Source organism: Strigops habroptila, chromosome 3 (assembly GCF_004027225.2).
Source record: "Strigops habroptila isolate Jane chromosome 3, bStrHab1.2.pri, whole genome shotgun sequence".
Classification (NCBI taxonomy): Eukaryota; Metazoa; Chordata; class Aves; order Psittaciformes; family Psittacidae; genus Strigops; species Strigops habroptila.
In genome coordinates, this window is record NC_044279.2 from 22127749 (window position 1) to 22145545 (window position 17797).

Sequence of the window (17797 nt, forward strand, 5' to 3'; positions counted from 1 at the left end):
CCTGGATCAAACAGGTAGTATTGCAGTAGTGTTTGCAGTAACTCCATGAACTGAGGTGAAATCCCCTTTATAGACAGCATAGGCATAAAGCTAAACAATGGCTTTGGAATGGTTAACTGAGATTTACACTGTCAGAGGCCATTGCAGCAAGGAACTCCTAGACTTGTGATGTAATCCATCTGCTCTCTTCCCCAGTGCTATGACCTCTTTGACAGAACTGTGACTTCACTTGGAGGAGTAGCTGGAAAGAGTCCAGCTGCAAGCAGTGATAATGATCAGCCATCTAAAATAATGCCTGTAGGGAAAGGTTGAGCAAACTAGGATTGTTTAGGCTGGAGAAGACTGAACTGGAGGGAGTTATGTTAATCTCTTTCAATACAGAAATGATTATTCAGGAAAAGAACAAACTGTTAGGTATAGTTAATTTGGCTATCAGGAGAACTAGTGGATTTGAATTACAGTAAGAGAGAATTAACGCAGACATACTGGAAGATTCTAATGTTGAGAATAATTAAACACTTGACAGCATTGCCTGTGAGGCTGGGCAATCTCTAGTGCTGAGGGCTGCTTGAAGCAGGTGAGCTGTATAGACTGATTTTGCGTAGTTGAATCAGAGGTGGGGCCAGAGGAGTAGTCCTCACATCTCCATCAGCCATCATTTCTTAAGTTTTCTGCGTTTATTAAATTTTTTTGTGTTGTTTGATTTGCAAGTAATCCCCTCAAAGATACATTTCCTGTTACTTGGTTACTTATTTAGGATCTTCTTCTGCTTCAGGTTGTACACTGCATTACTAGGTAAGGACAGCTTTTCTAGGAATCCTTTGAGAACTTTCCATTCATATGCAGGGCTCCAGATTGGACTATTTTTATGCAAGAGCTGCTTAATACTTCCCACGCTGATTTATGTTCGTTTATGTCTATGTGGAAAACAGTTTACTATTATTACTATGATAGTGGTGATTCCTTTTACGAAAACCTTCTTTCCCTATCATCTCTCAGAGAAGCATTTACCCTGTAGCCAAAATCAGTGCAGTAGCTCTACCCATAATACTATTTAAAAACATACCATTAATTAGCCAAGAAGTAGGGAAAGTATAATCATCAGCTCTTCTTATTTACTTTATTCTTTTAGATATAAAAATTTGTTTTTTTAAATGTCTTCTGTAAAACCACAAAAGGCGATCTAAAGAATTTAGCTGTCGTGAGACATTGATTTTTTTTCTTTCCCAATTTATCTGGCCTAGTTATGTTCTTAGTTTTTTATTTGTGCTTAAAATATTTAGCACCTGAAATATGCCATAGCATTAAAGAAGACAGGTAAAGGGATCTCAAGAAACTCTCCAGCCTTTGCATAAAGTCAGCATTTTCTATACTTACGTGCTGCAATTTAAGCCTGTTACTTCTTACTTTATTCAGTATACATTGAGCACATCCTCATCCTTTTCATGGATTTGAAAACTAGTTTTTTATTCCCTAGGCTGTGTTATTTCTTCAGGCTATGCAATGTGATTTTTTTTCAATTTAGTTGCATAGATCAATTTTTCTAGAGACACTTCTGATCTTTGCTTATATCCTCTGGACTCCCCATTTGATTCTTATTCAAACTGAAACACAATGATCCAGGCTTCACACAGTCCTCTGGCTGAGGTCTCACTAGTGCAGAGAATACAAGAGAAACACCATTTAATGTGTTCAGGAGGGCAGGGCAGAGGGGGAAGTTTATTCCATCTATCTGCATTTCTCAGGATGGCATTTGCCCTTTTTGTAACGGTATGACATTGGTTCAACATACTCCACCAGACCCCTGAGACCTCTGTTTTCTGAAGAGCTATCTCTCTATCGTTCCTCACTGTTAATGTGCTACCTGTTAGCTGTCCCTGTTAAACTGCATGTTCTTTTTCTCTTTTCAGATGCTGCAGTATCCTTTGGAATAAGTGTCTTGACCTTCAGCATAGCTTCAACCTTTTCCAGTGTTATTGCCCAAATTTGATCACCATATACATTATTTTATCATCCAAAATTCATTGAGTGGTTATTACAAATATTGAATAATAGCAGACTAAGAATAGATCTTTCCAGGCCCCACCCTGTACCATCCCTTCAATTCTGGCAGTGAATCAATGACAAATTTTATCTTCCCATAGCTTGCTGATATAATTTGCACCTGGCACTTAGGGTCTAGATATGTTTCAATAGGTTTCTTATGACTGGAAGTGTAATTGAGATGGTGTCAAAATTCTTTCTAATGTTAAGATAAATAACACCTGGCTGCGTGCCTCTCATCCACAATGACCGTTACCCTCTCACTAAAGGAAGCATGACAGCTCATTGGTGACAGATTCCTTTTGGCTGTTATTTGTCTTGTTTGTTTTCTCTGTGTTTTTGAAATGTGTTTGTTTACTTCTTTCAGGATTTTTCTGGGAATTCAAGTTAAACTGAATGATTGATAATTCCCTGTTGTCTTCTTCCTCCCTCTTCCCCCCTTTTCTGAGCATAAGCACTAGGTTTCCCATTTGCAAGTTCTCCATACTTCCCCATAAAGTCTCAAGAGCTTTCTGTCTCCTCAGTCAGTCCTTTAAGTATTGTGGAATAAATCTCAGTATGTTCAGGCCATATGAAAACCCCTGACTTTACAAAGTATGCTTGTTTTGAATGTGTTCATCTTTCCTTAGTAACAAGGATTTTTGTTTTTTGTTTTTGGTTTGGGGTTTTGTTTGTTGTTGGTTTTTGGGGTTTTTTTTCCTATCTGTCCTGTGTGGTATTTTCTCAAGTTTAAACTTCCTCATGCTTGTTTTGTGCCTGCCAGATCACTAAGCTTCTCCACAGAATTTTCAATTTAATTATTCACTCTTCATTCAAAGCAGCAGCATAGACCTGGCAGAGAGAGCTCTTCCTCTACTGCTGAAAATCTCAGTATAAAACACAGTCTGTTTTCTGCCAGTTCTGAACTAGCTCAGACTTTTATACTTTTTATATATGATTTTGTTACCTGACTGGAACTGTGTTTAAAGGGCCAGTGTGATTTTATTTTACTTATGTAGTGCTGGAAATTCAAAATCAGTATTGTGGAAAGATCTGACTGTTCACTAACAGGAGCTGGCAAAGATGACGCGAACTATTACAGTGGAAAACCATCTTAAAGTAATGTCAAAACATACGTCTCGGTTAGGATTTTGTAGTGCTTCAGGGTAGAATGTACTTCACATATTAACAGCTTTTTTCTCTAAAAGCAGGTTGGACAAATATGCCAGGAGTGGTTTATGTATAGTGCCTCTTTTCTTGAGACAGGGAAATAAACTTGATTTCTACATTTCAACCGAGCTTGTCTGTTCCTCTGTCAGAGGCAATTAAGGCACAAGGTTTCTGAGGTGAGGGCAACTTTTCTCAAAATTTCAAGTGCTTTGCTTTGCTGAAACATTGTTTAGAAGCTGAGAAGCTGTGATCTGAACAGGACCACAGGATATTCCAGCTGTTTTTTATTATTCCTTGAGAGGTCAGTGATGAAGTTACTGCTTTTGTGCTTTCTGTCTTGCTGCTGCTTATAGTTGGATGGAAAGCTCAGGAAATTGATGCAAAATCGCCCTGCTCTCTTCTTTCGGTTCCCTCATTAAAAATCCTTTTACTACAATTTCCTCAAAAAGCATTTGTTTGGAGGTATGCTATGGCTGCTGACTATCATGCTGAACAGTGTTGCCTTGCAGTTTATAAGATGTCCTTTTCTATATTCTGCTGATACTCTGCTCTCCTTTATCTTATGGTTTGAATGCGAGTTCTTCAGGATTGAGACCTTACTGTGATTTGTGGATTTGTATAGCCCTTCATGGAATTGAGGTCTTGGTCTGTGAGTGCTGTGGGAGTAAAAACGAATATGTTATTTGTGTCTTGGTATTATTTTGTAGGAAAGGTTGTGCAGGTTAGAATTTAGAGGTATTCATTCTTCAGCCCAGCTTGATCTTGATCTTTTTCACTGATCAAGAATTAGGAAATAAATTAAGCAATTAAAAATAATGGGGTAGGATTAAAACTAAAACAAACCAATCCACATCTTTCTTTCTTACTGAACTAAGGCTTTCTATGATTGGCTAATTTCTAGTTTTAAAATATTGAAATATTAAAGATAAAAAGGGTGACAGGTCATCTCGTTAAGTAATATTAGGTATGTGTATGGTTTATGACCTTGTTAGCATAACGACTGAAGTTACTGGGCTGGTGTAAATCTGCTGAAGGTCTAGCCCAGTACGTTTTTTGCAGGCCTTCATGAAGGTTTTTGCGGACAGTAGCTTCTTGTTTTGGTAAAGAAACACACATTTAAACCAATAGAATGATTAAAAACATGTAATGGTGACTATATTTTCATTAAACAATGGGATTTATTAAATGAATGTATTAAAATTTACAAAAAATCTATATAAAATTCCTTTAAAGTTAAATGGCAGTTGTACTTATCCCCTTGTGTTTCTTCTGTTTACCCCGAGCTGTGAAGTGGGGGAGAATCTGAGCATCATTGGGAATGAAAGGCATCTGACACAGGTTTGCCGAAATACAGTAGCTATGGAGCACCAGCGTTGGGACAGTCCAACTCAAACTTAAATATACGTAGCTGTAAATAAAAGCAACAGATCTGGGCGGGAGCATGTTTGTTATGGGTGGTAAAAGCTTCATGAAGAAATGCAACTAGCCTATTAAACTAGTGCGTATACGTGTTTAAATATTTTTAAGTTTAGTCTTTTACTTTGAGACTAACTTTTACTGTGAGAATAGATGCATTAGACAATTTTAAAAGCTAAATATTAGACTAAGTTGCCTTAATTCACTCACTTGTTATGCTCCTCTGAAGAATCTCTTTATCAGAAGAGAAATACTTCCAGGAACTTCAGAAAAAAGTAAGAAAAACTTAGTGACACCTGGAGGTGGTATTTCACTTCTTTGTAATTTTTATAACTAGGAATCTGAATATCTATTAAAAGCCATATAAATTCAGATGTGAGAACCTTGATGCTTCTGAAAGTCTTGGCTAACTGATTGCAAAATAGATATTTGCTTGCTCCCACAACTCTGGTAAAATGCGCTGCTTGCATTCCTCTGTCCATATATTGTATAATTTCATTGGTTACAATAGTATCCTTAAACACATATTTTTCACTATTCATAATAAATATCTGGGTCTGAGATAAGATTTAAAAAAATGAGAATTCCTGCAAGCGATAATGTAACAAAATCGGAAACATTAAAATATTATCCATTGATGCCCTTGACATAAATTCTCTGAAGGCTGTACAAGTGCCTTTGTATTGTCAGCTTGGTTGCTGAATTAAGTGGCAAATTTTTCCATGACCATTGAGAATGGAAAACAGAATGGTTTTGTACACATAATGGTTCAGAAATAATATGTGACCTATTAACAACATTTTTGATCAGTCTCCTCTGGTTGCTGAGGGCATTGCTAAATGAATGAGTTGATTGTTGAAAGAACGTAGGTGTCAGAAATGTGTGTGTGCTACTTGTACTGTGTCATGTAAATCTCATCTTGTTTTAGTCCAGTTCTTACATCATTAACTTTTAGCCTTACTATTAGATATTAGAGGAAATTGTATTTGTAATTTTCATGAAGGATAGAGGTGTTTACTTGCTTTTGATATGAAATGGCATTTTGTCTGTATTTTAATGGTTTAGTGAACTGTGAATCTTAGTGTTGCAAATTAAAGCAAATTGAAGATCTGTCAGGCAGATATCTCATGTAGAGATCATTTTTATATCTATTTAAATAGCAATGAAGCCATTCTCTTTTTGTATCATGATGCATTTCATAGAAAATTGATATGTGTCTTACAGGCATGCTGTCATACTCTTTCTGATGTTTTCACTCTGGTTAAGTATTGGAATAGTAGAAAATGGAACCTCATCTTAGGGGAATGTGAGGTACTTCATGGTAGCACATCAATCTAACAGACACTTTCCATATTCAAAAAAGCTACTCAAATAAATTAATAATAATGTTTAAATTTTCATTAATAATATATACAGACCTAGGCTATTCCAGTCCATCTGACCTCGATGATGAATTCAGATACATTTAACAATGAACTTTGCCTTATCATGTATCATACTGTAGTGAACAGCAGCTAGAAGACGTCTCATGAAAATTAAAAAGACAAAATAAGTCTTTTAGAAGCTATATTTACCTAAGGCTGCTTAATAGTCTGAGACTTACCCAGCCTTTGCATGGTCTGAGCAGAATGAAGAGTGCTACAGACCCAGATATTTTGATCAGTAAGGGCTGAAGAGATGCAGAACTTTTTCATTCTTTAACAATGTCAAAAAAACCTTCTTTTCTGTCTTTCTTTTGTATGGCTTTGGCTTCTTTGTATGTTTCTTTCTCCCATGAGAATTTTGTTGAAAAGTGTGTGCCTAAAGTTAAGCTCCCCTGAAGTTAGTTTTGTAACATTTGAACTTCCAGATCACCTTGGGGCAGGTTTTCCAAAGTATTTAGGTTATGAAAACTGCAGATGAAAGCATAGTGGGACTTTCAAAACCACTTAAACAGATAAGACACTTAGCTTCCTTTTAAATTAATTAGCTGGATTGAACAAGTTCCCCTTGGCACTTTTAAAAATGTCACTGCTACATAAAAAAATATGATTTTCAAAAGAGGCTGAGCATCCAGTAACTCCATTTAATGTTTATGACTAGTGCAAGTTTTCAGCAGTTCTGAAAACTATATAATATCCCTGAGTCTACGTTCCCAAGTGATCCTGCTTTGTTTTCTTATTTCTTAACAGTTTCTACAATCATTTATTGTTAAAGTTAATCTCAAAGAAGTGGCATCCATAGTGCTATAACCTCAGGGTAGAAAAATAATGACACAAGTGAATATTCTGCACAGGTTTTAGAAGCTGGGTCCTTTGGTATATACATTCAGTGACTGAAAAAACTGATAGAGCTTTAAGACCATTGTTGTAATGTCTTGTACTGGATTTCCTTATTGCATTTATATTATTCAAAATGATAGCTCAAAAATACATTACAGGCAAAGCCTGCTGCAGGTTAGGTATAGGTGGGAATGAACCAGATGACCAGAAGTAACACGACTTTTCAGTCTTTAATTGCTGCATATACAGAAACCCTTAGCATAACTGTTCAAATATAAGAAAAGCAAGCAGGGCTGACTCTGAGGTCTAGTTTCCCCTGCCTCTATTACAGTAGTGTCTAAGCAGCAGTCTGAGGGTTTATGCACATTAGCATTTTGATTTCAAGCAATAGTCTGCTTTTGAAATTAATCTGATTATAATTATTCCCACTTAGCACACTTGCTCATTGTGGAGTAGGTCTCGGACCATGTGAACTGGATTGCTTTTGGCTGAAATGAAAACACAAAATGCTTTCCAAAAGGACATCTGATCTTCTTTAATCATTCCTGAGTGTTCAGGCCACTGAACTGCATCAAAATTAGTTCAATGTAAATTTCCTTCCTGGACTTTAATTTCAAATGCTGACCAACGTGAAATCAAGTCCTCAGAGTCAACACCTTTGTTCCACAGATCAGCTCTTACTGTGCCACATTGCTTGATAATGTAGCTATAATCTGAGTTGTCAAGATGCTTGGGTTCATGGGAGAATCCCATCTTTGCACCCATTTCCAGAGTTAAAAATCTACAATGCCAGAATTTTCTCAGATCTGCAAGTATCTTAAAGGGGATCTCCAATTTTAAACACTGGCCAATGTGTTTTGGGAATGTATCTTCTCTTTCTTGTTAGATAGAAAGTGAAATAAAAAACTCATGAGCAAGAACTCATAACATTTTTGTTCAGAGCTTTTTCAGAAACGTAAGTCAACCTAAATATAACTGTTTTGCCTTAAAAAAAGTCCAGATAAGGCACATGGTAAAACATAACTTTTATACCTTGTAAAATGCACCCATACTAGCCATGCATTCTGGTTATTCTCTACATTGATTTATAACTTTTTTTAATGCTCTGAGTCCATTCTTGTTTGAATCGTTCCATTGCTGACAGCGCTTATACTCGTAATTTAAAAAAAACACCAACCAACCAACCAAACAAAAGAGCAACACCAAAAAAAAAGCCCAAACAAAAGACTCAATCTTGTTTATCCTACAAGTTTTACAACATTCATAACACTGTATTGTTATGCTGGAAATTATACCTTGTGTAGTTTATATATCAGATATACTAGAATGAAAAACATAATATGAATCTTTACCAGTGACCTTCAGAAATAGGGATTTATTATCAGTTGTTGCCACTGGAATGCATAACCTGAGGTTCTCCAATGTATCTCCAACCAGGAAGAGTTTTTAAGCATGTTTTTAGTCAATTAAAACACCATCAAGACAAAAGTATGTGAAATCATAAGTAGCTGTACTATAAAAGGATATTTTTTTTCTTTTAATAATGTAAAAGCTCTTAAAGACACCAAGGAATCCTGTGCAACTATGTAAGCTGTGGATTCACGGTACAGTAAATGTGGCTTTAGGGTGCTTAATGCCAGATAAGAAACACTGTAGCCTCATGGTTTTAAATGCTGATCCGGTATAAACTCGCTTTGCTGGTTCAAATATGTTAAAAAAAATGGACACCTTAGGTTTATCCTGTCAGGCTTTCTGCCAGATTAGATATTGCCTGTCTGTGCCATTCTAAGTTTATGCTGGATCAGGTGTTGTGTACCCTTTGGGTGATTCTGTATTATGTTCTGTAATGTGACAGATATACAGTACTGTTCCTTTTTGACTCATCCTAAACTTATACACGGATCTGGATTAATGACCATGGCCTCCTGTTGCCCTCATCATCATAGTATCTGACTAAATCACAAGCTTTGATGTATTTATTCTCCTAACAACACTGTGAAGGAGAATATGTCTTTGCTATCACACTGATTTCATCATAACGTGTTTTCTCCCTTGTCTTCTGGATGAAACAGTAGGGTTAATGCAGGCTCTGAGAGTTTCAGTCATTAAAACCAGGAGATCGTAAGAGAGGTGAATATTTTCTTAGAATGTCGAGTGCTCTGCTAGGGTTCTATGAAAGCTGTATCATGCAACAGGGTTATTTTATTTCTCTAGTTATCCTATTATTTATAGGAAGCTAATTATTTCCTTTTAGATGGCTACCAGATGCTGCATTTTGCATAATTATCACAGTCCTTGATATAAAATGTGGTTAACTTCTGTAGGTTCAGGACCAATCCAAACCCCACTGAGGTCCTTGAGTGATTGGGGTTTACAGAGCTGATGTATTAGCAAGTTTCTTGTCTCCTTGTTACTGTGTGGTCCCTTGTTTGCCCCTTTGAGTGGCTAATAACAGTAAAGTCCTACACTTTTGTGCAGAAGGGTAGACAGAGGAGATGGGGCTTGGCTGCTTGTTGCTGCTTTATTCACCCTGGCATGGAGCTGTAACCGGTTCTCTGGCTCTCTGAGGAAGGCAAATGAGGCTGGCAATGTTACATTGTGATTTTCTCTCAAATCTGTTGAAAAATGGCTGGAAAAACAAATTGTTAAAGCCAAAATTATCCCCCTTGATAAGCTGTCCTCATTCTGTCCTCCTCCAGAAAGAAGGAAAAACATTCCTGATGAAGTTTTGTTACTGTTGTTTCACTTATAAATAAAGCTTCCAAATGAATCAAAAGTGCTAAGTACTTAATAGGCAAGAACAAGGCAAGTCCTTTGTCCTTGAGTGCTTACCACCTAACAAAGGAAGGAAAGGTGGAGCACGGGAGCTATGCAGAGTGATTCTGACGCCTACAAGCAACGTTTTGCTCCCCACACTGCTCTGGTTCCCTCAGTGTGACCTCTGGCAGAACATGGTTTTACTAAGGGCGGGCTAAGGAGAACTGTAACCAAATTGAGTAATAATCTTAAGCAGAAAATGCTTTAAATCCATGAGTTTCCTTTTCAAATTTTATTTGGAGAATAGATAAGTGAATGAAAAATATGTTTTGTCAATGCACTGCTGTGGAGAAATTGGTATCTCAAAACCAAGATTGCACTGTGTGCATCTGTTCTGTACTACAAGAAGATCCTTGGACTTTTTAAGTCAGGAGGACTGAAGTAGCAGCCATGATGTCTTTTTCCATTATTATTCAGAAAGCAGTATATACTAATTTTTACCTTCTAAAAATGTAAACAGAACACTTTTGCATTTCAAGACTTGGAAGGTGGAAAAGTATTAACTATCCATTGTTCGGAAGAGGTGGCATCATGGATCTCTTTTCTGGCACTCTCTGTTAGGCCAGAGCTGATGCAAAGAGATTTTAATATATGTTTTTACTGTACCAGAAGCTTCTCTGAAACTCACATAGCCTTATCTTGTAATTAAATGTTTGAGAACTACTGGTATTTATATTTGCATACAATTAACTTCTAAAGCACTGTGTACAGGGCTTTTTGCTTTTAAACTAGCCTGGAGTCAATAAATATTTTTACAGATGTCAATTTGGCCAGCAGTAAAGAGGTAAATAGAAACTAATGACACTCATCAAGCCTGTGGCATGAATGATTTATTGGACACAATCATTTAACACTTTTATAAAGTCAATACAAGGGAAAGAAGCAGGTTTCTTATTATGGTAAACTGTATTTGTACTGTCAGCATGTAGTGATTTATGACAAACCTGTGGCCAGGATTAGGATATTATAAATGGGGGAAAAATAGAAGGCTTATTAATTTTTTTATACCCACAGGTAGAAGACATGCAGTGGGCTAATAAGGAACACACTCATCCAGCATCTGTCTGCAGCCTGCCCTGTAAAGCTGGGGAAAGAAAGAAAACCGTGAAGGGAGTACCCTGCTGCTGGCACTGCGAGCGCTGTGAAGGGTACCATTATCAGGTGGATGAGTTCAACTGTGAACTGTGCCCCATTAATAAGAGACCAAATGCCAACCGTACGGATTGCCAGCTTATCCCGATAATCAAACTGGAGTGGCATTCTCCTTGGGCCATTGTGCCCGTCTTCATAGCTATTCTCGGTATAATTGCCACCACCTTCGTGATTGTGACATTTGTCCGGTACAACGACACACCAATAGTCAGGGCATCTGGGCGGGAGCTCAGTTATGTGCTCTTGACTGGGATTTTTCTGTGTTACTCCATTACTTTTTTAATGATTGCATCTCCTGATACAGTGGTCTGCTCATTTCGAAGGATCTTTTTAGGACTTGGCATGTGTTTCAGCTATGCTGCCTTGCTTACCAAAACAAACAGGATTCACAGAATATTTGAACAAGGTAAAAAATCTGTCACAGCTCCCAAATTTATTAGTCCAGCTTCCCAGCTGGTGATCACTTTCAGCCTCATATCCGTGCAGCTTATTGGAGTCTTCATCTGGTTTGCTATTGATCCACCACATACCATTGTAGACTACGGAGAGCAGAGGACACTTGAACCAGAAAATGCCAGGGGAGTTCTCAAATGTGACATTTCAGATCTATCTCTCATTTGTTCCCTTGGATACAGTATTCTCTTGATGGTCACATGCACTGTTTATGCTATTAAAACAAGAGGGGTTCCAGAGACCTTCAACGAAGCAAAACCCATTGGATTTACTATGTACACGACCTGCATAATTTGGTTAGCTTTTATTCCAATCTTTTTTGGTACAGCCCAATCAGCAGAGAAGGTAAGTTATGATAAGTTTACACATCAAATACTAGCCTTTTTCTACTCCCATCTTGCAATACTTATAGCACTACAGTATTTTCACTTACACATTAATAATTCTGAATGATAATTGCAAACAAACTCAGAATTCACAGAAAATAAAATACATGTTTCAAAAGGTAGGTTTCTTATATTTTAACACAAGAACTGAATGTGATTTTTGGTGTGACTGGCATAATAATGTTGACATTTTCTCAATATATCCTTAAACGACTGTTTCTGCTAATGTTTATTATTACCCTTCAGTGATGCTCTAGCCTGCTACATGAAGCACTATAAATCTTTATCATCCACAGATCTGATAGAGATGGTTGCATTTTAAAAGTCTGAGAAGATCAACTTACATTTGTCAAAAATAATGAAGAAGAATACCTGGGCAGAATGGAAAGAATTGCTTTTCTCCCTGGTTGACACATACAACTTAAAAAAACCCAAAACAAAATAAACCCACCTAAAAAAAAGAATAAGAAATAGGAGGAATGAATAAAGTGTATGTGAAATTATATAAAGCATAATACACTAATTGTTGTCTCAAAGCAAAAGAAAACATTTTCTTGATATTTTAATGAGAAATTAAATGTTGCACATTTGGATATCTGTTATTCCTTGTTCAACTGACAAGGATGTTTCATATATCAGTCACGGCTAGCAGTACAAAACATATTGACATTTAACTCTCCTTCTCTCAGTTCTAATGGGAAGGCAGAGGTAAATGTTCACTGTGTGAGATTTTATCCAGCTGGTGGTGGTGAAAATTACAAGTTAGGAAGGAAAGAGCAGTAATACCAGCACCGATCTTCAGAACTGCTAATGTGGGCATTTGGAAAATGTTAAAAATAAGAAATTAGTATCATCAGTTTTTACATGAACTTCCTTTTTCTTCTAGCATGTATTTTAGAAAATATTTTAAAATACACAATTTAATTGGAAAAGTCAGCATGTGTCCACTTATAACTCTGCAAAGTTTGACGTGTCTCTGGTTTAGAGGGCACTCTTGCCTACAGAATTGAAGAACATGTCTGAATAGCTTGATGAAATACTTGCTAATTCAAGCAGAGGAATTGTATAGGGGAGACAGTGTGACAGAAAAACATATTCCTGACTAAAAGTTGAAGTAAGCAGGCTTGGTGAATTGGATCAGGCTTGATTTGCATGGCCTTTTGGATTAAGTCAGAGGAAGTGAGAAGCAAGGTAATCACATACCATAGATAGAGTAAATAAAGATTAAAAAATATCCTGTTTGATACAGGAAAAGATATTTAGGTTAATTTTATTTAAATTCTGTCTTTTTTTTGTATGTGTAGGCTTAAGTCAGAAAAATACCATTATATATAAATGTGTGGTACTTTTTGGTTTAACAGCTTAAGCCAGTTGGTTAGTCTTATGGCAAATACTTACAATAAAAGAAATTTATTTGAGTATTGAAACACAGAATATTACTTGTCTGGCAATTATACAGTGAGTTTTAATTTACATCATTGATTCACCTTAGCTTGTAGTAAAGGATAAACTGGTTTTGACCTCTAAAGACAAGATTAATGAGCTCTTCTTTTGCATATCTTTTATGAAACCCAAGACTGAACAAATTATACTAAATCACACAGCTTCTAATACTAAGTTTCACTTGTTGCCTTTTTTTCTAAATTACTTGTTATTCTTCATCTGATGACTTTCAGGAGGAAAAAAACCAAACAAATTACTATGCTAATAAGTAGCTCTGTAATTTAGATAATTCTTTTCTCAGTGCTTCTACTTTTTGCTGCAAATAAAAACATGTTTCTATACAGAGTCTTACAGATATAATCATAATAGTTCACATATTCATACAATTAAATTGCTTGTCTGATTAAGACAAAAATGTAATATCTTATTGCACACATATATATGTTCTCTGAATAAAATCAAAGTTGCTTGCAGGTTACTCAGTTAACGCATAGCATCAAAAGAAGCATTTTAAAACCAAACTAATACATTATAGATTCTTATTTGAAATTCAGTGTTAAGAATTTTTGTGAGGATTAAAGAAATGAAAGAGAAGATAAACAGACTTTTGTTAGGTGCTTACTCACTTTGCAATTGATTTTAGAATCCTAAAATTTTTTTTTTTTTTTTTTTAATGGCTTGAGTTTGTGCAGAGAGAATGGGGAAATAAGCTGGGTAACTTACAGTACTGTTAAAAAATCAATGTTTCTTTTTTTGAAATGTTGACAGTAATAAAATTTAACATAACACTTATTGTAAGCCAGGTGTACTTCCAGCTAGCAGTTCATTGAGCTACTAGCTTTAGACACACTTCTGTTTGAATAAAGAGTAGTTAAAACTTTATGTTTTGAAGAAATATCGCTCCCTCTCACTGGAAATTGTATTTTAAGAAAGGAGAAGCTTTTCATAATGTTTTCTCATTTTATATTTTTCCAAAAGTAAATATTTCGGGAGCTAAACTCTTTCTAACTTTAATAATTTCCTAGGATTTGTGACCTAATCCTTAGCATAAATTAGGACTTTGTTATTCTGCTGTAGAAGCAGAGTGGAAAAAAAGACATGAACAGGAGTACAACTGAAATGCAGGTTTTGCTTAATCTTCCTCTGCTCCTTTTCCCTCTCTGAGGGAAGCTCCTCACTCTTTGCTTGTTCCTAAAATAGCATGTTTCCCTCCAGCTGGTGAAGATACTCAGTTCAGTGCAGGTCATAGACATTGCTGGGTCCACCCACCAGCTGAACAAGTAATTGTTGCAGTAGCCCCACAAATCTGTTCTTCCCTCCCCAGCCTTCCATGAGCTGGTGCAAGAGGACAAAGGAGTGGTCATACTTCTCCAGTGTGGTTGCATAAACTGCAAAAGGTACCACTAATGAGAAACCAGTTAAATATAGAGATCCTCTTTTCTTTCAAAAGTCACATTGTGGGAACTTATTCCAAAAGTTGTTTCTTAGGAGAAGTTTTCCTGTTCCCACTAGAACAACAAGTGAAAATTATGAAATAAGTTCATTAGCTAATAAATAAGCCACAAATGATGGATTGGTCATTTAAAATATTGTGGACATTTAGAAAGCGTTTTTTCAGTTTAAACCTTTTCTGCCTCTTTCAGTTTAAACTGAATTTCAGAAGCAGAGCAGTTTTGATATTGAAAGAGGATAATTTCACAACTTTGGAAGTGTTCCTGCTTTCTTAAACTGAAAAATATCTGAACAGACTTTCAATGACAGACTTGCATTTAAAAAAAACATTTATCAAAACATATCTGATCAACTTTCGGGCTAACTACTGACTTTCTTAGAAATTAAAATATACCATGGTATAATTATTCATGCATTAGATTAACTAAGAAATCAGAAAGGATTGCTGTTGTCAACCAAGTCAGTTTCTTGTGCAAAAAAAGTTTGAGCTCTGTTCACTTAGATGCTTTTCAGGCCCATTTTGATAATATAAGATCGTAGCATTCTTTGAGGGGTAGTCATCTGCTCCCTTGTTTAGTTGTTTGGCTCCAGAAGTAAATGATTATGGGAAAAAGAAGAAAGGCTTTCAAGTTGTTTTGGGATGAAATGCATCTGTAAAAGTTTGCCGAAACCCTTTTGGACTCAATAGAAATGGTTCCTCTTATGAGGGACTCTTCATTAGGGGCTGTAGTGGTAGGACAAGGGGTAATGGCTTCAAACTTAAACAGGGGAAGTTTAGATTAGATATAAGGAAGAAGTTCTTTACAGTGAGGGTGGTGAGGCACTGGAATGGGTTGCCCAAGGAAGTTGTGAATGCTCCATCACTGGAGGAGTTCAAGGCCAGGTTGGACAGAGCCTTGGGCCACATGGTTTAGTGCGAGGTGTCCCTGCTCATGGCAGGGGGGTTGGAACTAGATGATCTTAAGGTCCTTCCCAACCCTAACTATTCTGTGATTCTATGAGGCCTGCTCATGACATGTAGGTGTGACCTGCCTGCTTAAAGTGTGTGAAAGTTAGGGGGAAAATATCTTTCAGACTGTGCTACCCACTCAACGAAATCTTGCGGAGTGCTGAATACAGCTACTTTTTAAAATTCTAGCCTCTGTTTAGATTTTTTTGTTATTCGACATAGTGTGTACCCAAGCTTCAGCATGTGTTCTTGCTGAATGAAGGACTTTGTGTAAAGCTAATGCATACATAAATTTAAAGATTCATCGTTGTTGTTTTAAGATATGCCTATAGTCTTTAGTTTGTAATTTCATTTCTGTTTACTTTTATGTTAATTAAACCACTAGCATTTTAAGTATGTATGATTTTAATTGTAAGTTTATTAGGAGGTATAAGGAAGAGAGAGAATGCAAACTTCTCTAAGAAAGAAGCAGATTATTTAATAAAATATAAAGCTTTTTTTTCAATTCAGTGAGATGCTCATGTGTGCATCTGAAGGTTGTATACCTTGTTGTTTTCATCATGGTTGCATGTCTGCTCCAATATGAGCATTGAGCTGCTGTACCTAGTTGTGTACATCGAAGAGATGTGCACCTGTCACATAATGGAAAACACCAACGTTTTGCTTGTCTGACATGTTTGCTTCTGGACCTATGATGAATGATGGCTTCTTACCCAAAGACAGGAAGGAGCTGCCAGAAAAATTAAATTTGTCTGTTACGTGCTTCCTGCTCCATCGTGGGGAATATCAGAGAATTGGTAACAAGTATATGAAGAAGGAATGTGTGCTACAGAACTTTAAATAGACCTTTCTTGTTACTTGCTGGTTTCTGTGATAAGTAATCCTAACTGAGAAGCAGAAACAATTTTGTGAAGCACAGATAGCTAAATAACTGCCATCTTCATCTACTTTAGAAAAGAATAATCAGTAATCACAGAGGGCAGTTTGTGAAAGACCACAAATGTTTCACAGAGATATTCCGTTAAAAAAAAAAACAAACCCAAAAGAAACCTTATCTACTGTATTTCTAGAAATCAGATTCACCTCACAAAATTGTTGATCTTTTCTCTCTAATTTGTTCAGTGTCAAAAATCTGGTTGTCTTCAACAAATGCAGTTAAAGAGAAATCTTTCCAGTTGTATTAGATGATCTTTACATAGTACAAAAGAAATTGGTCTTCAGTATTAAGATGCTATAAACTTTCACAATTGTGTTTCATCTGCAAGCATAACTGTGAGATGCGGTGCTCTATGTCATTATTATGCACAGGACAGCATCCAAGTTGCTGATGATCTTGCATAAAAAGAAAAAGTAGATAATGCATCTTACAGTTTAGTCATGCCCTCAACTGCTTCATGCCCTGATGGTCAAGCACTGACAACTGGTACTTAGCTACACTGAATCTGAAAAGGACCACAGACAGTTTAACAGTTCATTAAAAACAAGCATGTTTCTTTTGAACAATTGCAAAACTCTCTGTATGTGAAAAGAATGGACTTGGAAATTCAAGGGGATGCACACAAAATGCTGTGTCATGGGACCTTATTAAGAAATGGTTTGTGACAAATGCAGCTCCTGCATCTTGTTTTGTCAATACAACCCATAATTCTGCATTCAAAATGAAGGGATATGTAGCAATTTTTGGACTCAGATGCCTAATAAAAATCTCATTGTCACAGAAGTTTATGTGCCTACAAGCTCATTCGGGTTTCCATTTCAGACTGAAATCTAGTCTGCTGTGCTACTGACCAATGAATCTTTCAGTAAGCAGCTCCAGTGCTGCCCTGTGGCCTGACAGCACCGCGTTCCATTCAGCCATTGCTTCAAAACGATGAAGTGACTTGCACTTTCTAAATCCTTAGGTTCCTGGGGCATTGGAAGGGTTGTTTTAATTTGGATAAAGCAAAACTAGTGGTAACACGAGCTGTATAGAAAATATCTTCAAGCAAATTTATCACTGAAATATTGAATTGAATATATTTGTAAATATACAGGGAAAGGGATATTTTATTTTTTTTCCCCAGTTAAAAATGATATGATAAACCCACATACTGGGGGAAAAAAATATATCTATAAATATAATAGAAAGTTAATTGCAACTGTCTTTTACACTTTTACCCTTGCTAAGAAAAATAGAAAATCTTTAAATAAAATACTGTTTAGAAATTGGGTTGGAACTCCTCGTGGGATTATCTTGTGAAACTGCTTGTACTCACTAGCTCCTGCCGAGTTGGAAG

The 17797-nt window shown here is 36.4% G+C and overlaps 1 protein-coding gene across 7 annotated transcripts in view; it reads left to right on the forward strand.

Annotated features, from left to right (window-relative positions):
* Positions 1–17797, forward strand: part of GRM8 (glutamate metabotropic receptor 8) — a 358348-nt gene that overhangs the window by 307894 nt on the left and 32657 nt on the right. For 6 of the 7 annotated variants that reach the window (XM_030480296.1, XM_030480300.1, XM_030480299.1 and 3 more), the window contains one exon: positions 10701–11636. In XM_030480296.1, the coding sequence (XP_030336156.1) occupies positions 10701–11636 (936 nt within the window). Of the gene's footprint in view, positions 1–10700; positions 11637–17797 lie in introns of those variants that run through there. The other variant, XM_030480302.1, reaches the window with a different exon arrangement.